The following is a 14,565-nucleotide window of genomic DNA, read 5'->3' on the forward strand; positions in this document are numbered from 1 at the left end:
AACCTAATTTTCTAGTGTAGACTAGGTCTTAGGGTATGTCTACACTGGCAGAGTTACAGCGCTGGGAGTTACAGTGTATGTCCAGGGATCGTATCCAGTCTTCTTCTTTGGAGTATAATGCAGAGGGTACTACAGGGCCAAACTGCAGAGGGATGGGTGTTGAGTGCAGTGAGAGTCTGCAGTGCTGGACTGTGAGGGGGGGAGGAATGGAATACCAAGGGTATAGACTGGAGCCAGGAGGTTGATAAGAGTGTGTGTGTGTGTGTGGGGGGGGTGCATGAGAAAGAGTTTTGTGACAGCAGCTGCAGGGGACGGCAGGCGCGGAGCTGCTCAGTTTGCAGAGCTAGTACCGCCTGGAGCGTGTTTGCTTGGCGCTCCATAACGTTAAGAGCCGCTCCGTGGCTTCATTCTGGCATGCTATGTTCTCCTTTCGGTCCCTCTTCTCGCTGTCCCACAACTCCTTTAATTCCCATTTCTTGGCAGTGGAGTGCATCATAACATCACGCAGAAAGTCCTCCTTAGTTCTTCTTGGCCGCTTTCTAATTCTGCACAGCCGTTCAGCCACTGATAACAAAGGAGGAGGCTGGGCTCCCAAGGTCATCTCTGTGAAGTTTAAATGCAACATTTTACAGAAGCAGTATTCTTTGCAACATACAAAACACTGATTCAGTGATTTAAAACACAGCCAGTACTCTCACGCCTGTCACTAACTGGCTGACCCTAGGCAGGCACACATGAGCCACAAGATCCCCAAAATGGTGAGTAGCTGCAGGGGCAGGGAAAATCACTCTTCCTGGACCCTGCTGTACACTGGGCATGTGGTTCTTAGGGAGAGCCAGCACGGGGGAGGGGCGGCGGCTGATGATCATTCCTGTCGCCACACTTTCCACAGCATGTGATCATTATGGAAGATATCTTGCTGCCTAGAGAGAGCAGGGAACCAAGGGGAGGGTCTTCTCCAAGACTGCAGCTTCCGCCCTGGCCCCTATGCGGCTCGCCTGTGTGCATGAATGGTCTCCCCACCACCTCCCGTGACGGCACAGTGGCGTGGGACAATTACCATTAATGGGGCAAGAAACAAAGCAGCTCTGCCGAAGAACCTGCTGCAGCGGATTGCCCAGTATTTCGATGAGAGTTTCCTGGAGATCTCTAAGGGAGATTCCTGTGAAGTGAGGGAGTCAACCGACAGCCTGTTCCGCCGCTCAGACTATGCATCCGGTAGGAGACAGGCCTGCTTTATGCAACCCTCCTGCCCCCAACAACTCACTTCAGCAATTCCCAAAATCAAATCCACTTACCAGGGGCCTAGATTTTTTTTTCCACCGAACTGCGGAGCAGTGAGCGACGAGCACGGCGAGCGATTTCACCAGGACATTGCAACAATGGAGAAACGCTATCAGGGCAAATGGAGCTCATCAATGCTTGCAGACTATTGCTGGACAGTGACAAGAGATGCTCCATTTAATGAATACAAGAGACAAGCCAAGAAGCGCCGAGTAGACACTGAATAGGACTAAACTATGTACATAATAGTTTGTTGCCTTTTGTTTCATAATAAATTTTATTTATATAACCCTTTTGCTGATTTTTAAAGTGTTACATAAACAGGTCAGGTGAAATATTATCATGTAAAGCAACCATAAACACATAAAAAGACCTAGGTTTACAATTTATGATTAAAACTCTACTATCTACACATTATACATAGACATAAAATGTAAAAACATAACTATCTTAGAAACAGTAGCCAATCATTTGTTTTAATTGTCATATTTGAATTCAGCACATCAAAATACATAATAAATAGCACATTTTATCTCTGAAGCAGACGACTTCTCAAAAATTGTAGACCAGTGTAACACTAGTAGCTGTAGTTACAGACCAGAACTCCATTGTGCCAGGCACCATACAGACATATAACAAAAAGATGATCTCTGCCCTTAAGAACTTACAATCAAAGTATAAGACAAGAGACAACAGGTGGTTACAGAAAACCAGATAAGGGGAGCGCATGGGAACGATAAGACAATAATCACACTATTCTTAGGTCTCTAGATGTAGCATATCAATTCTGTTGCCACTTCTTCTAATTTGCTTACCTTTATTGTCCTCAGCTGATTTTCCATGTTACTTACTTCACCCTGCCACCTGCATTCCTCCTCCTATTCCTTGTCTCTACCTTTCCCCCAGCCACCAACCGCACATCTCCTTCCAACCTCCCCTAATTTCGGGTATCCTCTTTCCCGTTTTCTTTGCCTCTTCCCTCACCCCCATCTACATTTAGAAATTAAATTGTGCCATCCAGATACAAACATAACCTAGCTAAGTAATTGATTTAACTCGTACATTTCCTCTCTCTCATAACCCCCTTTATCTCATTCTCACTCATTGTCTTATCAATAATTAGATAGTAAAATCTTTAGGGCAGAAATTAAATCTCTTATTTTCTGTAGCACACTTCTAGGCACTGTTATAAATGATAGCTGCAGTGAATGTGAACATAAACATGTTTAGATGTAAATGTGCCCAAACCATTTTTATATCATGGCTATAAGACCTAAATAAGAAAACTAATTTGCAGTCCTCCTTATTATCAAGGTGTGGTTAAAAATCCCTAGTTCCCTTTCAGATACCATACCTTGTGTACAGCAGCAGCATAAGAGTATGGAGTCATTTTCACATACACAGTAACCGTATTTCAAACTTTTCCTTCGGCCAGTTTTCTCTTCAGTCACTGATCTCACACTTGCACCTTCTCTTCAGGTAGGCTTATTTTCCTGCAGTAGTCTCTTAATTATGGATCTTTGAACATGGTGTTAGGAGAGCAAGGATGTGATTCATTAATCCTTAAATTAATCTATGCCTGCCTAACCCAATTTCTTTGAAAAGGGAATTAATCAATAAAGTAATTGGCCATTTCTTACAGGCAGATTTCTGTGAACAGCAATGCCTCTTCTGCAACAGGAAGAACTTCAGGTTCAGTAATATTTTGAGAAGCTCATTAGTGACAAGTCAGGTGATCAACTACCTAGTGTCCAAAAGAGCCAAATGGATGAGGTCCGCTCAAACAAGTCAGAATCAAAATAATTTTTGGACATAAGGTTAGTAGACTTGGTTAATCTGAAGAAATTAGAGTCTAAAATTCAGAGTAAAAGATTTTTGTAAATTTTTGATTTTACAAAGAGCTCTTCTTCCAGTCTGGGAAATGTACTCTGAGGATATGTCGCTGCTGCAATTAAAAACCCGTGGCTGGTCCATGCCAGCTAACGGGTTTGCAAAGCTTGGGCTAAGGGGCTATTTAACTTCTGTGTAGATGCTCAGGCTCTAAAATAAACTACTCTAGATTAGGGATGTAAATATTGTTAAAAAAGTTAACCAGTTATATAATTTTAATTGTTTTGTTTAATCGGTCAACCAATTAAAGGAAGAGGGGCTGGGGCTGCTCTGGCCAGCAGGACTAGGACTGTTCCTGGGGCCGGCTGCCACGGCCTGGGGCTGCTGCTCTGGCTGGCGCAGCTCAAGGCTGCAGCTGGGGTTGGCCAGCCACCGAAGCCCACTGGGCTGGAACTGCTCCAGCCTGCCCGGGGTTGGGGGTTAAGTGTTAGCCTGGATTAACCGGTAAGACTAATGCTTACCGGTTAACCGTTTACTATTTTACAGTCCTACTCTAGATAAGATAAGAAAATATCTAACTTGTGAGGAAACTTGTAACTCATATTTAGTAAGAGATTTTTATTTATTTATTTATTTATTTTTAACATAGCACTTACTCTACTGGGTTTCAGTTAAAAAATAAATCTGGGAAGGAGGAGAGGAAACTCACTTGACAGTGGTTCTGTCCTTTTCTAATCTATTTTTTGAGGTCTTCTTTCTAATATTCAAGTTAAAATAAACGCAAATGTTCACCCTGTATCAGGAAGCAAAACCACCAAAAGCAACGGAACAACAGCAGGCAGAATTTACAATGTTATACATTTAAGACTGATTTCAAATGTTTAATGTGAAATGTCTGTATTAGAGGAGTGGGTACCTTTATTTCCTGGCCAATTACCAAGTGCAGAGTCTAGGGGAAAAAATAGAGAAATTCCACTCAAAGCATGTCCAAGAGAGAGGATGAGGATTGAAGGTGGAAGTTGCGGATGGAAAATATAACTAATCAGTAATTTGTATCTAACTCTGAGGAGGAGGAGGAGGAACTTCCAAAAAAAAACCCAACAACAATCAAGAATGATTATGTTATGTAGGTACAGGAGTAGATTAGCTTTCAGTTTAAATATTTCCTACTTTTTAACTGGTAAAGTAATTACCGATATCTACTTTTACTTCCTACTTTTAACTGGTAATGTTCATTCTAACTTTAACCCATTTCTCTCATAGACACTTACCTAGAACTTAAATGCAGAAATGTCTTGCTATGGAAGAATCTTTTTTTTTTTTTGTGATGGTCCTTTTCGTACTGATTCTGTACTCCCTCTTGTACTATTGGGTAACACAAAACTCTCTCCCATCAAAGTTGATAGGGCCGATTGACCTCTGTCAAGGTGAGATCGCCAGGGATACAATCACAGCATTAAAATATAATAAAACATTTATAATAGCACCATACTTTGACAAAAGACAAATAAATCTCACTCGTGTAATTGGGACTGTACACCGTGATGAAGTAAGAGATCTTTATTGCTGATTTTGCTGTCAATCTGATGGCAAGGAATCTGTGGAAAGGGCAGCAATAGATGTTCATTCAGATCTATTTGGATTCCCTTATGGTACAGCAGATTTACTTTGTGTGGAGCCCCAAAACTGTGATCCAAACTATGTGTCAATTCATTGGTCCCCTAAAGGAAATATTGTCCAGCTACCAAGGTTTGAAATAAAAAACCGTGATGACAAGACCCTTTCTGTTGAATTCACTGTGTGCATCTCTACCATGTTTGGAAATTACAACAATGTCTTACAATTCACACAGAGCATTGAGATGTATAAAATTCTAGGGGCACAAAAAGTTATTATCTATAAGAACAGCTGCAGCCAATTGATGGGAAAAGCCTTGGAATTTTATATTGCAGAAGGAATAGTTGAGATAATTTCCTGGCCAATTACTTCGTACTTCAACGTTTCTTCTTACTGGCATTTTTCTATGGATACCAAAGACATTGGCTACTATGGACAAATCACTGCTCTAAATGATTTTGTTTACCGCAACATGTACAGGAGCAAGTTTGTGCTTCTTAATGATATTGATGAAATTATTCTGCCCATTAAACACCTGGACTGGAAAACAATGATGAGCAGCCTTCAGGAGCAAAATCCAGGGACTGGCATTTTCCTCTTTGAGAACCACATCTTCCCTAAAACTGTGTATTCTTCGAATGAGGCATTCAGCATTTCATCCTGCAGTGCTGTACCAGGGGTCAACATACTCCAGCATATTTATAAAGAGCCTGATAGACCATAGACCTTCAGTCCTACGAAAATGATAGTTGATCCAAGGAAAGTAATTCAGACTTCGGTCCACTCTGTTCTAAAGGCCTATGGAGACAGCCTAGAAGTTTGCAGGGACATTGCAATTACTTATCATTGCAGAGACCCTCTCCAAGGAAACATACCTAAAAAATTTCTCACTAAGGATCCAACCCTGTGGCGATATAACTTGTCTTTGATTAAGAATGTTAACAAAGTGCTAAAAAAGCAGTACTTCAAATGAACCATGAAAAATATATTGCAGGTATTCTCAGAAGCCATTGGAAACACCTCTAAAGGGACAATTATAAGAGAAGCTTAACCTGAGTTGGCACCTGACCAGGGGAACCAATAGGAAGGCAGTACCCTTTCAAATTGGAAAAACTGCTGTGTCTGTTTGTGTGTGTGTGTGGGGGGGGGGGTTCTTTGTCTCTCAGGCTGGAGAGAGGAGAAGGCAGCAACAAGCTGTAAGCTTTAAGTCGGGTATGGGAAATCATCTGCATCATACCTAGAAACTCCTCATTTGGAACCCCAGATATGTAAGTAGCACAGGAAAAGTTAAGACAGATGCAATTAGGAACCTTTTTGTTTTTTTTGGTTTGTGGCTTCCTCTATGCTAACCCCAGGTGCTTTTGTTTTGCTTGTAACCTTTAAGCTGAACCCCAAGAAAGTTATTTTTGGTGTTTAATCCCTAAAGCCTGAGTTTTCAGATATGTTCTTTCTTTTTAATAAAATTTACCTTTAAAAAAAAAAATCCTTTGATTCCAAAGTCCTTAGACAAGGGGTTGATCTATGGTCACATTACTGAGGCAACAGGTTGGTATTTTATTATCAAGCCTCCACAGGAAAGGGGATGAAGGGTTTTGGGGGGATAGGGATTCCAAGTGATCCTTCCTTGAATATTTGTGAAAATCACATGGTGGTGGCAGCAATATCTGTCCAATGCAGAAGACTGTGTCTTGGAAGAATTTTAGCCTAAGTGGAAGAAGATAAGCTTAGGGGTCTTTCATGCAGGTCTCCACATCTGTACCCTAGAGTTCAGATTTTGGGGGGGTGTACCCTGACAGGCACCCTATACAGTGCAAGAGGAACAGACAGGTGCCTAAGAATGGGATCTATAAAAGCCAGCACACTAGACAGGAACTCACCTAAACTAGCCAATTGGAGATGTCAATGAGAGGTGTGTGTCTTAAGCTAATCCCTCTCATGGAGTTAGGTGCCTAGGCCATTCTTGCTTGTTCCTCCTCTGTTTCTTTTATTGATGATGCCCCTGCCACCTTTCTAACTCTTACCCCAGTGGTTAGATTACTTATTCAGGCTATGGAAAACCCAGGTTCAATTCTCTTCTCTGCCTAATAGGGAAAGAGGATTTGAACACGGGTCTCCCACCTCTCAGGAGAGTGCTCTACCCCGAGCTATGGAATATTCTGATGTGGCACTTCTCAGTCTCTCCCACTGAAGATGTTCCACTTTGGAGAAATAATCATTGGAGCAGGGGGACTGGACCCTGGGTCTCCCACTTCCCAGCTGGGTGCTTTAGCCACCAGGATATGGAGTCATTTTCTCTCTCTCTCTCTCGCCTTGCTCCCTCCCCCCATGACTATTTATCCAAAATGGAAGTTTCAACAGGAGAGATTGAGAGGGACCTGCATCATAATATCCCATACGTGGGTGATTACAGCATGCTCCTGATGGGTGGGAGACCTTTTGTTATATACCGGTGCACAATCCAGACTGTGTAGCTGTGTCATCCCCGCTCTGTAACTTGAGGTGCCCTTTACAATGGTTTGCTGCTGTCGCCGCCAACCTGGCCTGCTCACAAACAGCCTCCACCATGTCAGTGTGTGTGTGCTGCAGCCAGCCAGACACACCTTGGCTCTTACCAGCCTTAGTTATGCTCAGGGTGACCGCAACGCACCCCATCTCAGATCTTCCCCCAGAAATGTATGCCCTGTACTGTCCAGCCCTCTCTTGGACAGTACAAATATATTATGTCTGTTATTCTTTTAAAGGAATACTATGCCAGTTTAGTATTTTAAACAGTTATCTGGCCACTTTAATTTTAACACACTGGATTAGATAAAACAAGTTTATTAACTACAAAGAGATTGATTTTAACTGAGTACAAGTAACAAGTAACAAGGTGTAAAAGTCAGAAACAATTACAAGAAAAATAAAGGTAAAATGTTTACTGGTGACTAACTTAAACTATATAGGTCTAGTCTACACTAGCAGTGCTAAAGCACTGCTATGGCAGTGCTTTAATGTGTCTTGTGTAGTCACGACGGAGTGCTGGGAGAGAGGTCTCCCAGCACGCTAAAAAACCCACCTCCACGAGGGGCGTAGCTACCAATGCCGGTGCACTGTCTATACTGGCGCTTTACAGCACTGAAACTTGCTGTGCTCAGTGGGGTGTTTTTTCACATCCCTGAGCAAGAAAGTGGCAGTGCTGTAATGTACTAGTGTAGACAAGCCCTTAGATTCAAAGCAAAGTTTTCTCACCACATGCTTTCAGCAGGTTTACTGACCAAGCTATTTAGATCAGGACCCCTCCTGCAAAGTCCAACCACTACTTCTTTTGTCTATTAAGGTGCAGAGAACTCAGTGGTTTGAGCATTTTGGCCTACTAAACCCAGGGTTGTGAGTTCAATCCTTGAGGGGCCCATTTAGGGCAAAAATCTGTCTGGGGTTTGCTCCTGCTTTGAGCAGGGGGTTGGACTAGATGACCTCCTGAGGTCCCTTCCAACCCTGACATTCTATGATCTATGTTGGGGAGGGAGAAAACGAGATATCTTTTAGGTCATCTGCCCCTTCTTTTTATAGTCCTGTCCCCCCTTTGAGAAGCATTTCCAGCTGGGAGCAAGGTGACAGGAAGTCTGTGTGGAAGGGAACTCCATGTTATTATTGATCAGCAAATTGAGTTTTTACATTATATCTCACAAGGCATACCTTGTACAAACATTATTACAATAGTGTGTAGATTGTGAACACAGGTAGATTTTGAACGGGGGTGTTACAAAATATTTCTCCCCCACAAACAGAGAAGAGGAAATTGAAGTGGGTAAGTGCCTTGTTTGGAATCCCAAATTGTGATCCAAACTTTGTATCCATCAATTGGGCCCGTAAAGGAAATATTGACCAACTACCAAGGTTTGAAATAAAAAAAACGCAAAGTTGAGACATTTCCCGTTGAATTCACTGTGTGTATCTCTACCATGTTTGGAAATTACAATAATGTCTTACAATTTATACAGAGCATGGAGATGTATAAAATTCTTGGGGTACAGAAAGTGATGATTTATAAAAACAGCTGCAGCCAATTGATGGAGAAAGTCTTGAAGTTTTATATTGCAGACAGAACTGTCGAGATAATTCCCTGGCCAATTACTTCATATCTCAAAGTGTCTCCTAGATGGAAATTTATGGAGGATGGAACACATATTGGCTACTACCGACAAATCACAGCTCTAAATGACTGTATTTACCGCAACATGTACAGGAGCAAGTTTGTGCTTCTTAATGATATTGATGAAATTATTTTGCCCATTAAACATCCACACTGGAAAATTATGATGAGCAGCTTTCAGGAGCAAAATCCAGGGGCTGGGATTTTCCTCTTTGAGAACCACATATTTCCAAAAACTATATATGCGTCTACTGACATATTCAACATTACATCCTGGAATGCTGTGCCTGGAGTTAACATCCTGCAGCATATTCACAGAGAGCCTGACAGAAAAAATGTAACTAATCCTAAAAAAAATGATAGTTAATCCAAGGAAAGTGGTTCAGACTTCAGTCCACTTTGTCCTATGTGTCTATGGAGACAGTGTGAATGTTCCCATTGACGTTGCCCTAGTTTATCATTGCCCTTCAAGGAAAGCTTCCTAGAGAATCCCTGATTAGGGATACAACACTCTGGAGATACAACTCATCATTAATGTTAACGAAGTGCGACAGAAAACAGTGTTGTAAGTACAGAGAATGGGGCGGGGGGGGGGGGAGAAGAGGAGGGGCGGTGTATGGATTACCAATATATAGAGAGGATACTGAAAACAGCACGTGGGGGAGACCCAAGTTATAGATAATGTGCATATAAAAAGTCCCTTGCAGACAAGACAACAATCAGTGAACACATCAGATAATGATAAATACATTTACCAGTGATCTAAAGCATGTGGGACCATGTGAAAATCTACAATGCCATATGAAGCTGTGAAAAAGACTCAAATCACTTAAATTAATTCTCCACTGCAATTAAACTGAGTGAAACATGAGAGGCTAGAGACAGTATCAGAGAAATGGGCAAAATCTTCCCTACACTAACAGCTGTCAGAGCTGTTGTTCGGGGTATAGGAAGTGATGATGCAAGTGATTAGAAAGGTTAGGTAAATATTGATTTTTCACATCCGCTGTCCAACAAACCTGCATTCTGAGGTTGGATACTATCGCAGTCAAAGAACATTTGTGTGGAGCCTAAGGAGGCTCTAGTGTGCCATCCTTTGATTCTTAATTCCTTTAGGATCCCTTGATAACCGGGCAGGGCTAACGCCTGGAGAAGAAGGGTTTAAAAAGCCAACTCGTAAGTGACCAGATGAGCTAGTGAACAGGCACAGCAAGGCGGAAGTGTTGCTGGGAGTTTAGAGAGGGAGTGTGAAAGCCAGATATACCTAATAACCATTCTCTAAACTTTGGCCAATAACCCCCACCCCACCTACCTATAAAGAACAAACATACGTACACAAAAAAACCCTGCAAGAATAAATGAAGTCCAGAAGTCCAGCTGCAGAATGGGAGCTATCAAGTTTATTGCACTGAAGGCAGCATGTACAATTACCCGCTGTGAGGGAGCAGGGAGTGGAGCAGATTTGACCTGGGAATGTTGCAGGGGGGTTGCATTGGGGATGGAGGACTTCCCTTGAAGGAAGTTACCTGAGCTGTAACCTGAGCCAGGAGGGGGGTTGGGAGAAATAACTCCTTCTGCCCGGGAGACTGAACAAAGGAGAGGAGGAGGGGAGGGGAGGGGGGAGAAAGCTGCTGGAGGAGTTTTGTTTTTTTTGGTTTCAGTTTGGGCTGGATGGTGCAACACAGGGAACCCCAAGCTGGGGGCTAAGCTCCCTAAACCCCCCAGAAGGACTTGATTGAGGGGTTCTGGTTGTACCTACATGCTCTGCTTGGGACTGTGTTCCTGTCATCTAATAAACCTTCTGTTTTACTGGCTGGCTGAGAGTCACGGTGAATCTCAGGAAGAGGGGTGCAGGGCCCTGATTCCCCCACAGTCCGTGACAACTGGTGGCAGCGGCGGGATCTACTGCACCCCGTGGACGGTGCTTCCTGCAGTAAGTGACTGGGGAGCAGAAAAACGAAGGGGGATTTACGGGGACCAGGCGTGCTGAAGAGTCAGAGAGAGACGGTTATCACCCTGGGGAGTGTGTGACCAGCGAGAAGGACTTTTGCAGTAACAGGGTCCCCCGGGGGATTGCAGCGAGTGGTCCCAGGGGCGGAGGAGTTTGCAGCTCGACCCTGGCAGAGAGGTGGTGACCTCGAGAAGGGCTGGCACACTAGGGGTCTCCCTGGAAACTGTGGGGAGCGGTGAGCACACAGGCCTGTGAGTGGCCAGCAGGAAGATGTATGCCAAGCGGCTTAAGAGGGACCTGGTGGAGCTGTGCAAGCAGAGGGGACTGCGCAGTGGGAGGCTCACCAAAGAACAGCTCATTGCCCAGCTGGAGGAGGGAGATCGCTTGAATGAACTGATTCCTGTCTCTGAGGGAAGCAGCCTGGCAGATGCAGCGCAGGCACCAGTGTCTGTCCCAGCTGGGAGTGGTCAGCCAGCTGCTGAGGGCTTCCGGAGACCCCCTCCTTCCTATGCCTAGGGGAAGGGTGGGGAGGAGCCCAGCAAATACCGAGGGCACCGTGACCCCCCCCCCCTCAGCCAGCAGGGGATCCTCCCGGCGAAGCTCGCCGGCCAGCAGGGGATCCTCCCGGCGACGCTCAGCATCCGTGAAGTGGAAGTGGCTGGCATGGGAGAAAGAGCTAAAACCGAGAGAGCTGGAGGATCATGAGAAACAGAGGCATCATGAACTGGAGGTGGCGAGGCTGAGGGGCCGCGAGACCCCGGCTGTGGTGAGAGGGGGGACCCAAGACTGTACGGAGCTTTGATAAGTGCATCCTGGCCCCATGTAAGGAGCGGGAGGACATGGATGACTTCCTGGATGCTTTTGAGATGGCCTGCGAGCTGCACCAGGTTGATCCTGCGGACAGACTCCGGGTTCTCACCCCCTTACTGGACCCCAAAGCCGTGGCATTGTACCGCCAACCGGAAGAGGCGGAAACAGGGGACTACGAACTATTCAAAAAAGCCCTGCTACGTGAGTTTGGGCTGACTCCTGAGATGTACCGGGAAAGGTTCCAGAGTCAGGATAAAACCCCTGAGATCTCATATCTGCAACTAGCTGTCCGCATGGAGGGATACGCCAGCAAGTGGGCAGATGGGGCCCAGACAAAGGAGGACCTGGTTAAACTGCTGGTACTGGAGCAACAGTATGAGCGGTGCCCATCCGACCTGAGGCTGTGGTTGAGGGACAAAAAGCCAGAGAACTTACGACACGCAGGGCGGCTGGCCGATGAGTTTGTGAAGAGCCGGTCGGGGGGTGACAGGAAGGAGTCCCAAAGGAACAGGCCCGCCGCGATGCAGAGAGAGAGTCACCCGGGGACCTCCCAAAGGGGGAATATGGGGAATCCCCTCCCAAGGGGAATGCCCAGCGTCAGGGACAACCGACCATCTCGAGGGGACCCACAGGACATGAGCTGCTATTACTGCGGCCGAAGAGGCCACATTTGGGCCCAGTGCCCCAAGCTCAAGGACAGACTGAACCCACACTAGGTTAACTTGGTAGAGGCCCAGACGGACGAGGGGCAGGCTTCTCACGCAAGGGGGGCTGGCAGTTTATCAACTGCTCAAGAGAGAGAGTGTCCCCCACCCTCACTCACTTTTACCAGGCTGGGGCAGGGAGTTGGGGTTTGGGAGACGGTGCAGGGTCTGAGTTGGGGGCGAGGAGTTCGCAGGGAGGGGGCTCCGGGCTGAGTCTGGGGGTTGGAGTGCAGGAGGGGGTGAGGAGTGCAAGCTCTGGAAGGGAGTTTGGATGCAGGAGGTGGCTCTGGGCTGGGTCAGAGTGTTGGGGTGCAGGAGGGGGTATGGGGTGCTGGCTCCAGGAGGGGGCTCCCAGCAGAAGGCACTTATCTCAGGCGGCTGCCGATCGGCATTGCAACGGGGCTAAGGCAGGCTCCTTACCTGTACCAGCCCCACTCAGGCACATCGACACCTCCTCCCCATCACAAGTCGTGCCACCCCCCCACCCTGCCAGCCAGTAGTGCATTACGTGGCCACGCCCCTCCTGGAAGGGGCCAATGTGCCCCTGTGGCCCCAGGGGGGGGACACATGGCTCCACATGCTACCCCCCTCTGCAGGCATCGCCCCCACATCTCCCATTGGCCACATCTCCCTGTTCTCAGCCAATGGGAGCAGTGGGGGTGGTGCTTGCAGGCAGGAGCAGTGCATGGAGACCCCTGCCCCCCGCCACAGGGGCATGCTGGCCACTTCCGGGAGTGGCATGGGACTGCAGCAGGCAGGGAGCCTGCCTTAGCAGCGGGCAGCACCACTGCAGCTGGAGATCATGATCGACGGGGAGAGTCTCCAGGATTGACCAGTTGATCACAATTAACGGATTATTGGTAACCACTGACCTAGGAAAGGTAGGAGAGAAGTCCTTGAGGACTAATTTAGGCTGCTAGCTAAGAAATTAAAGTTCAGAACCTTCATGGTAGCATTCTCTAAAAGCCAAGATGGTCAGGGATGCAACCGAGTGTCTCTAAGCCTCTGACTGCCAGAGTCAAAGTTCTGACTAGACAACGGGATGGATCACTCAATTGTCCTGTTCTGTTCATTTCCTCTGAAGCATCTGCCACTGGCCCCTGTTGGAAGACAAGATACTGGGCTAGATGGACCATTGGTCTGACCCAGTTTGGCTGTTCTTATGTTCTTAATGCATGGTGATCAAAAGGCCTGAAGTACTAGGGAAAACATGTTCCTTAAGGGTGGCTGTAAGAGCTAGATCAGTCACCATGCAAAGCCAGGAGAGGGAATTCAAACTGGAGCCTCAAACCATTAATGAAGACTTTCAGAAGAACAAGGAGCAAACAGTTGCTCAGCAATGCTGTGGACTTTTTGTTTTTAAAGAAAATTTTGTGGAGTGTTTGCAGCTGAGCAACAACCCAATTAATGATATTGAAAAGGGGGGGTAGAAAGGATGGAACCTGTTCTGGCAACTACAGGGTTACTTATAGCAAAATAGTGACTTTTACCTGTTTACTTTATATAAAAGGTTCTAAAGCATTAAGAGATGGGTAGAATTAGACCTACAGTAATTACTTATTGACCACTGTGCTGCTGGTTTATCTTAAATAATTAGCCCAGGTACAAAATATTAAAATGATCTAAATTAGTGTCATGTGCAAGTTCTACTGAATAAAAGAGTAACCAAAGTTGTGTGGAAAATGACTTGGCAAATCAAGTTGTTTAAATTTCACCCTACATTCTATTTTAGTGGCCGAACAATAGTATTTTATACAAATTTTTGTAATTCTGTATTGTAACACTAATGAAAAAAACATTAATTTTGTTTGAATAAGCAAAACAATGCTATAAAAAGGAGTGGGATGGATTTTGAGAGGGAGCTGTTTCTTAACCTTAGATGGTATTAAAAGGGCTGCCTTTTTCAGCTGCCCCTTGTTGCCTAAAATTTTTAAACACCTAGGATCAATTATTTTTTTTTGTGTGACTTCCCAAGTCAATCAGCTCCAGATCCTAAAAGATAGGTAGGTATGTAACCCTGCTTGAAATCTATGGGAGTGAGGTGTTTAAACACCTTTGAGGCTCTGGTCCTCAGTTCCCCATCTGCGAAAAAGAAATGATTATACTGCCCTACCCAACAGCTGATGTGAGGATATGTACATTGAAGTGCTTAGCTATTACAGTGATTGGAGCCATGTAAGTGTGTTAGGTAAAGGACAGAGTCATTAATCTTCAAGCAGCCTTATATTTAGAAG

At 45.4% G+C, this 14,565-nt stretch overlaps 1 protein-coding gene and 1 pseudogene across 1 annotated transcript; both read left to right on the forward strand.

The window, feature by feature from the left end:
* The first annotated feature begins 1,792 nt into the window (after positions 1-1,792).
* LOC117889312 lies at positions 1,793-6,290 on the forward strand (annotated as a pseudogene).
* A 2,180-nt stretch (positions 6,291-8,470) lies between these two features.
* Positions 8,471-10,050, forward strand: LOC117867203 (glycosyltransferase family 92 protein F13G3.3-like; the record flags this gene model as incomplete). Its single annotated transcript, XM_034752031.1, is given in 5 exon segments — positions 8,471-8,620; positions 8,622-9,215; positions 9,217-9,329; positions 9,331-9,431; positions 10,004-10,050. Coding segments are annotated over 5 exon segments (1,005 nt in total), but the record flags the coding sequence as incomplete, so codon positions are not given.
* Between the last annotated feature and the right edge of the window lie 4,515 nt (positions 10,051-14,565).

The sequence above is a fragment of the Trachemys scripta genome, chromosome 17, assembly GCF_013100865.1.
Source record: "Trachemys scripta elegans isolate TJP31775 chromosome 17, CAS_Tse_1.0, whole genome shotgun sequence".
NCBI lineage: Eukaryota > Metazoa > Chordata > Testudines > Emydidae > Trachemys > Trachemys scripta.